Below are 15,312 nucleotides of genomic sequence, written 5' to 3'. Positions count from 1 at the left end.
CATGATACAGAACTAGTTTTTGTTCTCGGGTCTTCCATTCTCCCGTTATCTGGTAGACTACCAGACTTGAGTCTCCAAATACATCTATTTCATCCACTTCGAAGTCGATTGCTGCTTTCAACCCTACAATGCATGCTTCGTATTCAATTTCGTTGTTGGAACACTGAAACCTTAATCTGACTGCAATGGCGATATGAGTTCCATCTGGCTTGACCAGGACTGCCCCAATTTCGTTTTTCTTTTGATTTACTGTTCCATCGAAATACATTTTCCAACTAGATTCTTCATCGTCGCTCTCGACTTCAGCAAACAAAATGGTTTCATCAGGAAAATTTGTTTTTAGTGGCTCATAGTCGGGCAAAGGGTGTTCTGCTAAGTGGTTAGCAATTGCTTGTCCTTTGATGGCTTTTTGAGTGACATAGGTGATGTCGAACTCAGATAATAGTAGCTGCCATTTTGCGGTGCATCCCGTTAGTGTCGACTTCTCAAAGAGATACTTCAAGGGATCCATCCGAGGAATGAGCATAGTCGAGTAACTAAGCAAGTAGTGGCATAACCGTTGTGATGCCCAGACGAGGACACAGCCTATTTTTTCGAGAGTCGAATAGTTTGCCTCGTAATTTGTGAACTTCTTGCTAAGGTAATAGATGGCTTGCTCTTTTCGGCCAGTTTCATCATGTTGCCCCAGTACACAACCCATGGAGTTTTCTTGCACGGAAAGATACATCAGAAGAGGTCGACTTGGTGTAGGCGGAACTAAGACTGGTGGATTAAGCAAGTATCTCTTCATCTTGTCGAAAGCTTCTTGACAGTCTTCATTCCATTCTTTCAGCTCATTCTTCTTCAATAGTTTGAATATCGGCTCACAGATCGAAGTTAGTTGTGTGATGAACCGACTAATGTACTGAATTCTCTCTAGGAATTCCCTGATATCTTTCTCTGACTTGGGTGGCTCCATATTTATGATGTACTTTGTTTTAGCCGGATCAATTTTGATGCCTTTTCTACTAACAATAAATCCCAATAGCTTTCCTGACGTGGCCCCAAATACACACTTTATCGGATTAAGCCTTAAGCTGTACTTCCTTAATTGATCAAACAGTTTCTTCAAGTTTACCAGATGATCCTCATCGAGATTTGATTTAGTTATCATGTCGTCCACGTATACTTCTATCTCCTTGTGGATCATGTCATGAAACAAGGCAGTCATAGCTCGTTGGTAAGTTGCCCCAGCATTCTTGAGATCGAATGGCATGACCTTATAGTGAAAGGTACCCCAAGGTGTAATGATTGCAGTCTTCTCTTGATCTTCTACCGTCATTTTTACTTGATTGTAACCCGAGAAGCCATCCATGAACGAGAACATACCGTGCCTAGCTGTATTATCGACCAGAGTGTCGATGTGTGGTAATGGAAAGTCATCTTTCAGACTGGCTCTATTCAGATCTCTGTAGTCCACGCACATACGTACCTTTCCATCTTTCTTTGGTACAGGAACGACTTTAGCGAGCCACTGAGGGTAGGTGGATACTGCGAGAAACCCTGCTTGGAACTGTTTCATTACTTCATCCTTGACCTTAAGTGTCCATTCTGGTTTCAATCTTCGTAATTTCTGCTTGACTGGCTTGCATCCCGCTTTGATTGGTAACTTGTGAACGACTAGATCTGTGTCTAAACCAAGCATGTCTTGGTAGGACCATGCGAATACATCTTGGTACTGTTGTAAGAACTTTGTCATCTCCTCTTTCTGTTCAATCATTAATAGGGCTCCGATTTTAACGATCTGTGGGTCATCTTCGGTGCCTAGGTTCACTGAGTTTGTATCCTCTATATTTGGCTGAACACCCTTCTCGTGACGTTCTATGAGTTCTTTGATTTCTTTTGGAGGATATTCAACATCTTCCTCTAACTCGTCTTCAATCCCCATGAGATCAAAGTCGAGCTCGAGGTCAAAGTCGTATTCTTCTCTTTCATACTCTGTTTTGTCACAATGCTCATTCAACTGAGGAAATTCTTTGAAAACCTTGGGTATTTTGAAGATTTCTGATTTTTTTGAATTTTTGAAAATATTTGATTTTTTTGAATTTTAGAGAGTTTTTGATTTTTTGGAATTTTGAAAGATTTTTAATTTTTTTGGATTTTACAGACTATCCGTATACCTGAAACAAGATGAAGAAAAATCATACAAATTCATTAGCGACGAATGTGAGCCCCCAAAAAATTCTTGCTCCGAGGACGAGGGCTTGTTATGGTCCTCGGGCAGATGAGATTTTGCTAATTACGTTTTTTTTTAGGCCGTAGGGATTCTGGACCCCATGGCGGGCTTATAAGTGATTGGGTACTCCTCCCAATTTTTGAGGACTTGCCTCTCCTTTGCAGGGTAGATAGGTTGGGAAAGTGACTCCTTTGATGGTTTAGATATGATCATCACTTCCGAATGACTGTCGTCAAGTCCAGGTACTTGTAAGGTGGGTGAAATTATGACAGATCCCCAATCGATTTGAAAGGGGAACAGTGATTTTTCTTCTTCGCACATCGCGACTTCTGCCTTGGCGGGCTCTCTTTCTTCTTTTTGACTTCCTTCGAAATCCTCTCCGAACAAGATGTCCATGCCATCTGTAAAGGAATGTGGGGACTCAACGAATGAGTCTTCTTGCGATTGAACGGGCTCGATACTTACAACACTTGGTTCTCCTGTGTGACTTGTCGGTGGTATTTCTGATAAGTCATCTGGTCTCTTCAAGGATTGTGGGAAGTTGATGCTGATGTGTGGTACTTTGCCCAAGTTCCATACATTAGGCTCTCGATTCTGTCTTCGTGCCAGTCGAAGCTCCCTCTTTTTATCATTCATATCAGAGATGTCTTTTCTCGTAGGCTTGAAACCAAGATCAAAGTAGGGAGTGTGTTCTTGCATACTGATCAAAATGGCCCTGCCTTTTCCTTTAGGTCCTAGTCCTTGTTTCGGACGGTATCCCGTCATTTTCATTACTCTCCCGATCATCAAATTTGCCTATAACAGTTCTACCCTTGTTTTCTCCTTACTTCTTGGGATATGATTGATAGATGTGAACTGGAAGGCGTGAAACCCCTCTTTATCCCCAGTCATCTCTACATCGATATAAGGCACATCCGGTGATCGATCGATTGGTATGAGATTTTCTACGAGAACCGATATCACCCTCTGTCCCATAATGAATTTGACCCGTTGATGTAAGGAAGAAGGAACTACTCCAGCGATGTGAATCCAAGGTCTTCCTAGGAGGAGATTGAATGCTGAAGGTATGTCCAAGATCTCGAATGTCACTTCGAATGTGCATGATCCGATGGTGACAGAAAGATCCAGTTCTCCTAACGACTCAATTATCCTACTATCAAAAGCCCTTATGGTCCTTCGAGTTGGCCTGAGTTAAGATAAATCTGCATTTAACCTGTGCAAAGTTTGTAGAGGACAGACATTAAGAGCTGAATCATTGTCGATCAGCACCCTTACTACCATCATACCTTTGCACATTACCATAATGTGCAATGGTTCAATGTGTCCACACCTCCGCTAATAAGTTCATCCTCGGTGAAGGTGATCGGATTGGGGGCCATGATCTGACCCACTGTCTTTTCCAACTCTTCTGGCGAGGTGGTCTCAGGTACATGTGCACTACTAAGGACTTTGAGTAATGCTTCCCTATGATGCTCTGAGTTTAAAAGCAAGTCAAAGATACTGATTTGAGCTGGCATTCTGCTCAATTATTCTACTATGTTGTACTCACTCTTTCGAATGAGTCTGAGGAGGTCAGTTGCCTCCTTGTCAGTTACTCTGCTCTTCTTCTTCTCTGGTTCCTTTTGTGGTACTTGTTCCTCTTCTATAAACTTTCCTTTTTCCTTTTCTTTCCTTCTTTCTTCCTCCTCATTCTGCTTCTTTTGTTCTTTTTCTTGTACTTTGTAGCACCTCCCCGATCTAGTCACATGACCAATATCCGTGATCATCGCCTCTTTTGACTTCTCAACTCCTACAGATGTCACGATCCTCGTCTCATAACTCCATGAGACGGTTTGACTTGAGCAGTATGGAAATGGTTTAGGGGATATGATGGCCATGGCTTAAGGGTCCGGTTTTAGATGAAGGATGAGAGGTGGTGAATTGGGTTTGACGGTTGGTGTAGTGATATTTGGGATTTGTGGATTGGTATAAGATAGGATGAGGGGTGGTCGGGAAGAGAAGCTTGAAGTTTGAGGGGTCGGTACAGTACAAGATATGATAAGAGGTGGTCGGGAATGAGGGCCTAAAGTTGATATGGTGCAAGGTATAATGAGAGGTGGCCGAGGGGAAGAGCTTGGAATTGGTAGTGTGTAAGGTATGATGAGAGGTGGTCGTGAAGGATTTGAGATTTGGGAGTTGGAGTGAATGGTGAGATTGGCTATTTTGACTGGGAGTTGGGATGGTAACTGGATTGTTGTGTCTTGGGGTACGACATTGATGCTAGAGGTCACTGATTCCTTCTTCAAGCCGACTATGATCTTGGAGCCAATATGTGCTATTAGAACTGAAGGGTCGAAGCTTGGTTCATCCCTCTCTATGGCATTGACTGTTGGCCCATTGCCTCCCCCGTTGTGCGTTGGTAATGTGTTTTGATTGATATTCTACTGAGGTGCTTGGGTTTCGGGATAATCCAAGATGATCATTTTCCTGTCGATCAGATTTTGAACTTGGTACTTGAGTTGCCAACATTGGTCGGTGGTATGCCCCCGTGCATCCATATGAAATTCGTAGAATTGATTGGGATTGTACCCTGGTCCCGTTACTGCCTCTGGGTTTAGCTGTCTCTTAGTGAGATATTCTCCCCTGAGTAATGCTGGGAGCAGTTCTGATAGAGTCATAGGCAGGCGGGTGAAAACTCGAGGGGCCCTGTTGGGTCTACGTTGCTCAGTTTGATGATTTTGAGAGAATTGTGGGTTCTGACCAAATACTGGATTTTGCCCGAACTGGAATGCCTACGGGACTGGTGCAGCTTGAGGTGGGTTAACTTTGAAGGGGACCTGAGGTGTTGGCTGCCTTAGATTCGGTGTTGAGATGAAGAAATGACGAATAGGTTGCACATTGTTAACTTGGCCTTCATCTTTCTTCTTGTTCAAGACCGCTAGTTTTCGTTGAATAGATCCCCCTGTTGGTGCCCCTAGACTGGATAAGTCATAAATCAGTCCTGACCGAATACCATCTTTAACTCGGTCCGCTATTTGGACCAATGACGAGAAGCTTGCAGTTGTATGACCCACTAGATACATAGAATGAGTGGCCCAAAGTTGAGATTAATATGGTGTTCATCTCTTATTCAGTCATCGGTAGTTTTACTTTGGAGGCTGATTCCCGCCACCTTTGCGCATACTCTTTCACACTTTCTTTTGGCTTCCATGTCATTTTTGCCATGTCATTCCAGTCTAATCCCATATCTGTGTTGAACCTATATTCTTCTGAGAACATTGTAGCCAGATCCTGCCAGCTCTTAATCCGTAAATGATCTAACTGAGAGAACCATGAGAGGGCCGTCCCTGTTAAATTCCTTTGAAAAAGTTGAACCAACAACCTGTCATCGTCCCCAAACTGACACATAGATCCGCAGTAAAATTTTAAATGGGACAGAGGGCATCCAATGCCATTGTATTTCTCGAAGTAGGGACACTTGAACTTTGGCGGTAATGATGCATTAGGGTATAGGGACAGATCTCTAAACCTCATTCCATTTGCGGAGTCCTTGCCTTTCATCCTTCTGATCTCTTCCTCTACTGCTTCAAGCTTGCTTGCAAGTTTCTCCTCTGTGGTACTCCTTACCTCAGCTGCCCTGAATTCACATTCTTCCTCTTGAATGACCTCATGTCATGGTGGATTGCAATGAATGTGAATTGGAGGTCCCTGGTTGGCAAGAGCGGTGGGTGGTGAGGTATTCTGTGCTTGCGGAGATTGTTGTTGTGGTTGCTCTAACATGGCCTGATTTGAGCCAGAAGCTTGATGTTGAAAAGCCTAGATGATACTTGGGTTGGCCATCAGCAGATCAAGAATCTTATCGTATTTTTTTAGTGTCTTCACTATCAAATCAAGCTTTGATGCGAGATTCATTACTATTTATGTCGCTGTCTGCTGAGGTTGCTCTGAAGTGCTCATGGTTGGTTGCTAGCGTAGAAAATACGGAGAATTGTCGGGTGGTAAGTAATTCTTTCTGGGTCATTTGACCACCTGTGGATAAGAGGTTAGGCGTTAATATATCATTTACATAATGAAGATACATGATGATTTGTTAGGTCAGATTGGATTAATTGGTAAAGTTGTATTAAGAAAATCCTAAATTTGGTTGAGGTTGGATTTATTGTCAGCACGGAGTTGAGGTTCGTCGGCACGGAGCCAGATATTGATTAGCACGGAACTGGGGTTTGTCCACACGGAGCTGAAGGTTTATTGGCGTGGAACCGGAAGGTTATCGGCACGAAGCCAAAGTTTTGTTAGCACGGAGCTGGAGGTTTGTCAGCACGGAGCCAGAAATTTGTCATCACGGAGCCAGAGGTTTATCGGCACGGAGCCGAATGTTCATCAGCACGGAGCCGGAGGTTTATCGGCACAGAGTCGAATGTTCATCAGCACGGAACTAGATGTTTATCGACACATAGTCGAAGGTTCATCAGCACGGAGCTAGAGGTTTGTCAGCACGGAGCTGGAGGTTTATCGGCACGGAGTCGAAGGTTCATCAGCACGGAACCGAAGGTTTATCAGCACGGAGCTGGAGGTTTATCGGCACGGAGCCGAAGGTTCATTAGCACGGAGCCGAAGGTTTGTCAGCACGGAGCTGGAGGTTTGTCGGCACGGAGCCAAAGGTTTGTCAGCACGGAGCTGGAGGTTCATCGGCACAGAGCCGGAGGTTTATCGGCACGGAATCGAAGGTTCATCAGCACGGAGCCGGAGGTTTGTCAGCACGGAGCTGGAGGTTTATCGGCATGGAGTTGAAGGTTTATCAACACAGAGCCGGAGGTTTGTCAACACAGAGCTGGAGGTTTATCGGCATGGAACCGAAGGTTTATCAGCACGAAGCCGGAGGTTTATCAGCACGGAGCTGGAGGTTTATCAGCACGGAACTGGAGGTTTATCAGTTAGAAAAAATATTTTGTAAAGACGGATTATTGTAAAAAGATTGAGTCGAAAAAACCATTTTGTTAGCCCCTAAATTCAATTCTCTGAAATTAAGATTGGCTAGTCAAATCCCAAAGGAAAAGGTGGAGCACAATGGCACTCTTAAATCACCTTATTTCCTTAACTAGACGTAGTCTATCCCCCTCGTATCAACAGGGTAAGATCGTCCTTAGGCACCGACTTTGATCAAGAATTGCAATTGGTGCTTTAAAATTTCTTTATGGTTTTTTTTTTCAAATCTAGTTTGTTGAAAAATGATTGGATTTATTTGAATTGATCGACCAATTGTTGATCTTGATGGTTCACACATACATTATGGACATGGTTGAGATTAAAGGATAAATATTGTTCGGGTTGGGTACAGGTTGTGGATCCAACTCGAAATGGATATGGGTAATGGACTCATTTTGGAAATGAATATGGATCGAAGATCCATTATGGGTCATGGACCCATTTAAAGAGGATATGGGTCGTGGACTCATTTTGGAAGTGAATATGGGTCATGGACCCATTTTTGAAATGGATATGGGTCGTGGACCCATCGTTGATGTGGGTATGGGTCATGTACCCAATTGGGTATGGATGTAGGTCGTGAACCCAATTGGATATGGATATTGGTTGTGGACCCATTTGGATATAGGCATGGGTCGTGGACCCATTTGGATACGGACATGGGTCGTTGACCCAATTGGATAATGGATATGGGTCGTGGACCAAATTAGAAGTGGGTATGGGTCACGGATCCATTTGGACATGGATATGGGTCGTTGACCCAATTGGAAGTGGATATGGGTGGTGGACCCATTTGGATACGGACATGGGTCGTGGACCCAATTGGATATGGATATGGGTCGTGGACCCATTGTTGATGTGGGTATGGATCATATACCTAATTGGATATGGATGTGGGTCGTGGACCCAATTATAAGTGGGTATGGGTCGCGGACCCATTTGGATATAGATATGGGTCGTGGACCCAATTGGAAGTGGATATGGGTGGTGGACTCATTTGGATATGGACATGGGTCGTGGACCCAATTGGATATGGATATGGGTCGTGGACCCATCGTTGATGTGGGTATGGATCATGTACCCAATTGGATATGGATGTGGGTCGTGGACCCAATTGGATATGGATATGGGTCATGGACCCAATTGGATATGGACATGGGTCGTGGACCCAATTGGAAGTGGATATGGGTCGTGGACCCATTTGGATATGGACATTTGGATATAGACATGGGTCATGGATTCAATTAGAAGTGGGTATGGGTCGTGGACCCATTTGGAAATCGATATGGGTCGTGGACCCATTTAGGTGTGGATACGAGTCACGGACCCGATTCGAAGTGGTTATGGGTCGTGGACTCGATTGAAGTTAATCCTCGATGATAGATGATGGTAAGGTTGATAGTACGCCATATTGGGTCGAGATCAATTTTCGATAGGTAAAGTGTAAGCTAGCTCCGTTTGAATCAAATACAAAATAGTAAGTGGTAGGCCCTAAGTTTAACGATAGAAATGATGTATTTAATCATTTTCAAGCCTTAAAACTCAAAAGAAAAATAAAGTCCAAGAGAAAAGTTGTCAGAACTGTTGTAAGAGACGAAATGAACAAATAATTTTTTATTTTTTTTTTAATTTTTAGGGTCCGTTTTTAATGAACGGACAGAAGAGCTTTTGTACTGGTCCGCTCTTAAAAACGGACCAGAACATTAATTTTCGCAAATTTTTTTTTTTTTGAGATTTTGAGACACATAGGGCCTGATTGATTCAGCTGCTAGAATCTGCTGTCAGCTTCTACTGTCAGAATCTGCTGTTAGAATCTGCTGTCAGAATCTGAAATACTGAAAAACTTGCTTGATAGAGCTTTTTAAAAGTGCTGTGTTGTCAGAATCTGCTGTCAGAATCTGATAATTACTGCTTGATACAGCTTCAAGAATTTGCTGTATTAGGGTAAAATGACCAAAATACCCTTAAGGTTGATAATGCACCCAGAATACATTAAAAATTACCAGAATACCCCTATAATTATATAATTACACTAAATATATATAAATATAATAAAATTATATAAAAATTAAAATAATTATTATTTTAATTTTAAAATGTCTACAAAAATTATAGAAAAATTTATAATTCTACAGAAATTTCGATAGCATCTCCTCTGAAAAATGGACATATGAAATTTTCCTGATAAACAAAATACCTACATAATATGCAATCCAAAATTCACATTGTACATAACACATCCACATTACATCGTATATACATAACACATCTACATAACATTTAATTTACATTCTGACATCATTTAAACATAATAATCATAATTAATATAATAAGTAAAACTGAAATAAAAAAAAACATGAAAAATATACATCCAACAAATGCATACAAAAGATATTTTTCATTCTTCTTATTTGACTCCGTTACTTTATCTTGAGGAACATTATCATTGATAATGTCAACTTCATCTACCCACAGAAAAGACCCTGCATGTCTCTATAAAGTAAAATAACACATGAATTACTATCAATGTCATCAAATATAAATACGCACCCAACATTAATATCAATACCATATTACCTGCCAAGATGGACACCTATAAAACATCCTCCCATAATTTTCTTTTGTTTTAGCTGTGACTAATGTCATCACTCGACCACATGAACAACATGGTGGATACGTATAGTTTGCCATCAATGCTATTCATCATACACAAAGACAACAAATAAATAATCATAGAATCTTCGAAATATACTTAAAAATAGTATAATCTTTATTCCAACATCGTTTAATAGTATTTATAATTACAATACAAAATAAAAAAATAAAATATGAAAATGTATCAATGATTGCCAGTAAAAATGGCATCAGCAATTAAATCCCTATGCATTTTCATTATTTGTTGACTCTGATGACCTACTAATGGGGGAACTGGATACTCTTGATTAGTGATACCCTCTTCTTCTACTCCCGTAAATCTTTCTTCCACTCCCATAGATCCTTCTTCCTCGAATAGAGCAAATTCTTCATAAACAATCGCTTGTTTTCTGATAAAATTATGCAATGCCATACAAGCAACAATAATGTTTCGTTGTTTGTCTAAATTATATGAACGCATCAACTTTAAGATTGGCCATTTTACTTTCAAAACCCCAAAGGTTCGTTCGATCACGTTCCGAAGTGACGAATGTAAATGATTGAATAGCTCATTTCGACCATTTGCCCGTGATCTTCTATAGTCTTGTAAATGGTATCGAACACCTCGATAAGGTACGACATAACCATCCATGAGTGGGTACCCAGCGTCTACCAAATAGTATTTACCTATTATCCAAAAAAAAATTAATAATTTCTAGGATTAAATATAAACAGATATAATTGACAAACTTTGAAAAATATACCTGGTGGAGGATATGGAAAATTTAAACTGGGAGTATTCACTGTCTCAAGGAAGACACGTGAATCATTAGCCGACCCTTCCCAACCAACCACCACATGAGTGAACAACATGTCAAACGAACATGTTGCCATTACATTTTGTGTGAGTCCCTTATGTCCTCGATATCGTATTGTTCTGCAATTGGTACAAATGCACTAACATGCGTCCCGTCTATCGCTCTAATACAATCCTACATATTTTTAAGGTATATTAATATATAAACATTAATAAAACAAATATTTTTCAAATATATATATATGTATATAATTACCTTAAAATATGGCCAAAAACGAAGATTGTTACGGATGTGCGAAGAGACTTCATTGAGGTCGAGAGGTACAATTAAGGACATTGACAAGTTCACAATAGCCAAAAGAACTTTGTTGAAATACTTGCTAACCGTTTCAGGTGAGTGATCGAAATGATTTGCAATTAATCTTTGACTTTGATTATGTCCTATTACCAATAAGAACATCGCTAGTTGTTCTTGAATAGTAACGTAGCGTCCCATCTTCAATAGACCTTGATCTTTCAAAATACTACACAGATTTAGAAATACGTGTCGTTCCATTCTAATAGTGCATGACACATCGCACGATTATCATCTAGTGTTTCCCGCACAAAGTCAATCCCCTTTAACTGACTATTACTATGTGGCTCCCTATATAAGAAATTATCACAATAAAATAATGAACCTAACACGCCTCCTACAGTAGCCATACGTAAACCACTTGACTCGACAGTATTGGTGGTATCACCATTTGAACCGATTGTATCAGTCGTATCATCTGAATCGATAGTAATCGTGGTATCAATTGTATCATCTGAATCCATATGACCTACTTATAAATCCATATTAGTCCTATATATCCATCTAACAAAACATATTAATCACAATATCCATCCAATAACAAATAAAATATCAGATATCCATCAACAAAAAATATATTGACCAAACTTCATAGTATATTACACCATAACACATCCAAAAAGTAACCAATGTATATTGCACCCTATAAGTACATCATAAGACCCACATAAAATATTCAAGTAACATATAAACATGTCTAAACATTTTTCCCAGTCATAAAATCAGACATCTCGTCCTCCAGCCACCCAAGACGAACCTCTGCTGATCGTAACGCACAAAATATTTCTTTGAATTGTTTGTTCTTACCAAACATCTTCAATGCAAAACGATAAAGATCACTCTTGGGGGTTAAATCTGGTAGTTCATCTAAGTGAGACACCGACTCTTGAATACTGCCTTTCTTAATATTAGTGGGATTGGTAGCAGCATATGTCTGAACATGAACTGCATCTGCGAGCTTCTCCAATGACTGGCCAATTTGCATTGCAGTAGTCTTCTTCTGCCTACGACCATGAGGTGATAGATGATCACCACTTCTACGTCGAGCAGGGTATGTGGGTAGGGGTACAGTATGGTTAGCATCATCCTCAAACTCATTATCAGCATCAGGAGTAAAGTCTAAAGGTGTATCAGACTCTGGAGGTTGGGTCACCATAACATCATCTAGATCATCCGCATCAAGATTCTCATTCTGAGGTGTTGATGCAGATGGCATTGTACCAGATGCAGGCGACCACATGCGGCTACCAGTGGCATATGTGCCTCCAAAAATGAAATCTAATTGTTGCGCAAACTTCAGAGGTTCCTTTCGAAATATTGCATCTTTTGGATGATGCTATAAAAAAATATAAACCCTAAGTTACATAAAGAAACAAAAATCTTAAAATAAATAAAAGGTCAAATTAACAAAAAAAATGTACCTCCAACCACCCATCCCACCACTTATCACTCGCATCTAATATGCCAGTCTCAATATCATAAGAGACGCCAGTATTCGTGCAAATCTTATTCCAACGTCCCCAAATGCCTTTTTGTCTATCCCATTTATTCTTCATTTGCCCTCTATCGTAATAAACATTTGTTCTTTTGTTAAACTCCTTGACCAAGAAATCATAACCGATCTTGTCAAGTACTTTATGTGGTCTCCTCCCCTTCTTAACTAAGTCATAACAGATCTCAACCCAAACTTTATGTTGTTTGGGTGTCCAATCTGCTTTCGCACTCTTTGAATTGTTATCTTCCATCTGTCAATGGTAATAACAAGAGTAACGCATAGAATGGAACATGTCATATTCTATTTCAATAATATAACATGACTGAGGTGTTGAACAATAATTGTTGTGTGTGTGTGCGTGTGTAAGTTGAAGAAAAAAATATATATATCTTAACTTTTGCATAGTGTATAATCAAAGAGAGAAACCAGGAGGCAATGTTAGGTTACCATATAGATAGCCGGAAGAATGCACAGTTCTCAGTCCCACGGTGAGGGAGCCCTATGTTCTCAATCTTTGACTGTACAACGTACAGTAATTGTTGTGTGCGTGTGTAAGTTAAACAAAAACATATATAAATTTTTGAACTAACAATCAACAGATGAAACTGAACAATCACAAGTTATTTGCACGTAACTAAATTTTAACATTCCTCCCTACATGTAAAAAACAATTAGATTGCCTCCTTGCATGTGGGATCCGAAAGCTTGACTGCCTCTTTGTCTCAGTCCAAAGCATCCTATTGCAGTTGTAATAATCTAAAATCTATCATCAAGAACGGTGGTGCTTGTCGGATATAGCATTGGTTATTATATTTTGCATATGTATGCACCAGTAAAATAAGAGTTAATGATAGAGGCCAAACAAACAGACCAGAAAAACTGTTAGCAACCACTTGGTTGGCAAAGTATAGTAAGAGTCTGTGATGATGGGCATTACTTAGTACAAACTATGTTTGGGATCTTGAAGGAAAAAGTCATTGATTGTAAAACATTATGTATTGTCTCTCTATGTAACACATCTGCCCAACTCAACTTTACTAGAATGCTATACCTTCTAGATGAGAATCCAACAAAGGTTTGGCTCAAATTATTATCTCAACACCAAGGATATGGGAGACCACAATATCTAATCCCATCTTCTTTTCCTTAAATAATACTTGATATAAATTATTTTTTTATTGACATAGATGAATGCAACTAGAAACAACAGATCACTAAGGATGTTAATGCATCATATCTCATCCAAAATTCAATCGAATCTAATAGATATTTTTCGATTTGGATTGAGTTTTTAGGATGATCTCTTTAAAGTTGTTAATGAATCAAATCGTACCTAATATAAATGTTTTTTTTTTTCTCTTGACATTATTCTTTTAGGATTACCCCCACCCAAAAAATAAAAAATAACTTTGCTTTTAACATTTTTGCATTTACAATTAAGCATCAAAACCATCCAACTTTCTCACCAATCTCCATCACAAACTCTTCTGTTCTCTAAATTTGTCTCAATCCAAACACAGCATTAAGGGAAATTGTGAGAGGTGTGTAAAATTTATAAGCAATTTGGAGGACATCCAAACACTAATAGGGCTCATGTAATGATCAACCAATTAATTGAATAGAAATTATATCTTCAACAAAGTTAATATTATCACATTGAATTCCAAGAGCTCTCTCAACAAGCAGGGATTAGGCCTCATCAAGTTTAGGTCTCATTCATGAGAAATTTCTGGCTAATATTTGGTTCGAGGCTACGCATTTTAAAACTGAAGGTGAAACCTGGGAAGACTAATGACACCATGTTATCAAAAAGAAAAGAAAAGAAAAGAATAATTTATGTAATACATGTGCATTCCCACATGCAACCTACTAGTAAAATAAAATAATTGATAACATGGTTCAATAATGTGAATGACTCCACCCATAAACTCCATGAATCTGATTTAATGCGTTTAATAGGTACCGCATTGGTCCAAAAAGATGACAATGGGAGATCAAGTAAGTTGCAACTATGTCCATATCAACCAAGAAAGTCTCCTCACGAACTATTAGCCATGAAAATCTAAAATCTGCCCTAAAAATTTCCAATCAAGATAATGTGTATTTGGACATCCAAGAAGACAGATCTACAAAAGTACTCATTGAATTTATGGGTCCAAAAGTGCATGTGACAAGGTTCTTTAATGGGGTGTGACCACCAAAGCTTTTTGTGCCATAAGGGCACATTATTCTATACAACTCGAATGTTACTTTTCCAACAGAGACAAGTTGCCTCAAAATCTAATTAATTGACCAAGTAACTGAAAAATGTATTTTAAAAATCCATATAGCCAAAGAGACATTGCAGCTTTAAGTCACTAATAATGATGATGAAGGAAGAAAACTAAGTATCAATTACCCCATGAAATTTAATATGAAATTTCCAAGCTAAGCACAGCATTGTGGCTTGATAGACTGGCAAACCTCTATTGGTTGGCTAAGCACCTCCTTAGATGCAAATAACTCATTTTAAGAATAATATATTTTGTTAAAGCCATGATAAGATTTTTCATCCTGTAACGCTGTTCTTAGTCTAATGGGAAGTCAATGAAACACAAAAACCCAACGAATTTAAACAGAATCAAAACATAAAATAAAAAAGTAGAGATTAAATGAGAGAGATTAAATGATCATGCAAGCCAGAAAAAATGAGAGAAATTAAAGTCAAGATTTACATCTTGAACATTTTAATCGCTCATAAATAGCCCTAAAAATGAACACAAAAACATCCAAAATTTGGAATGGAAGAATATCGTATTTGGGTACACCCGATCATTTGGAATGGTGAATAA

The 15,312-nt window shown here is 39.4% G+C and overlaps 1 protein-coding gene and 1 long non-coding RNA gene across 2 annotated transcripts; both read right to left on the bottom strand.

The window, feature by feature from the left end:
• Window positions 1–9,004: 9,004 nt before the first annotated feature.
• Window positions 9,005–10,741, bottom strand: LOC147391234 (uncharacterized). The gene is made up of 3 exons (XR_015183207.1): window positions 10,579–10,741; window positions 9,758–10,501; window positions 9,005–9,673 (listed from the first exon to the last, which is right to left on the bottom strand). It is a non-coding gene; the product is annotated as an uncharacterized LOC147391234 (long non-coding RNA).
• A 513-nt stretch (window positions 10,742–11,254) lies between these two features.
• On the bottom strand, window positions 11,255–12,645 carry LOC147391233 (L10-interacting MYB domain-containing protein-like). Its single transcript, XM_086460089.1, has 2 exons — window positions 12,408–12,645; window positions 11,255–12,322 (listed from the first exon to the last, which is right to left on the bottom strand). Exons 1-2 carry the CDS (start codon window positions 12,540–12,542, stop codon window positions 11,684–11,686), a joined length of 774 nt encoding a protein of 257 aa, XP_086316215.1. The 5' UTR covers window positions 12,543–12,645; the 3' UTR covers window positions 11,255–11,683.
• Between the last annotated feature and the right edge of the window lie 2,667 nt (window positions 12,646–15,312).

Source organism: Akebia trifoliata, chromosome 11 (genome assembly GCF_017979445.1).
Source record: "Akebia trifoliata isolate Shusen 1 chromosome 11, ASM1797944v1, whole genome shotgun sequence".
NCBI classification, from domain to species: domain Eukaryota; kingdom Viridiplantae; phylum Streptophyta; class Magnoliopsida; order Ranunculales; family Lardizabalaceae; genus Akebia; species Akebia trifoliata.
This window is presented reverse-complemented; position numbering and strand designations above follow the sequence as displayed.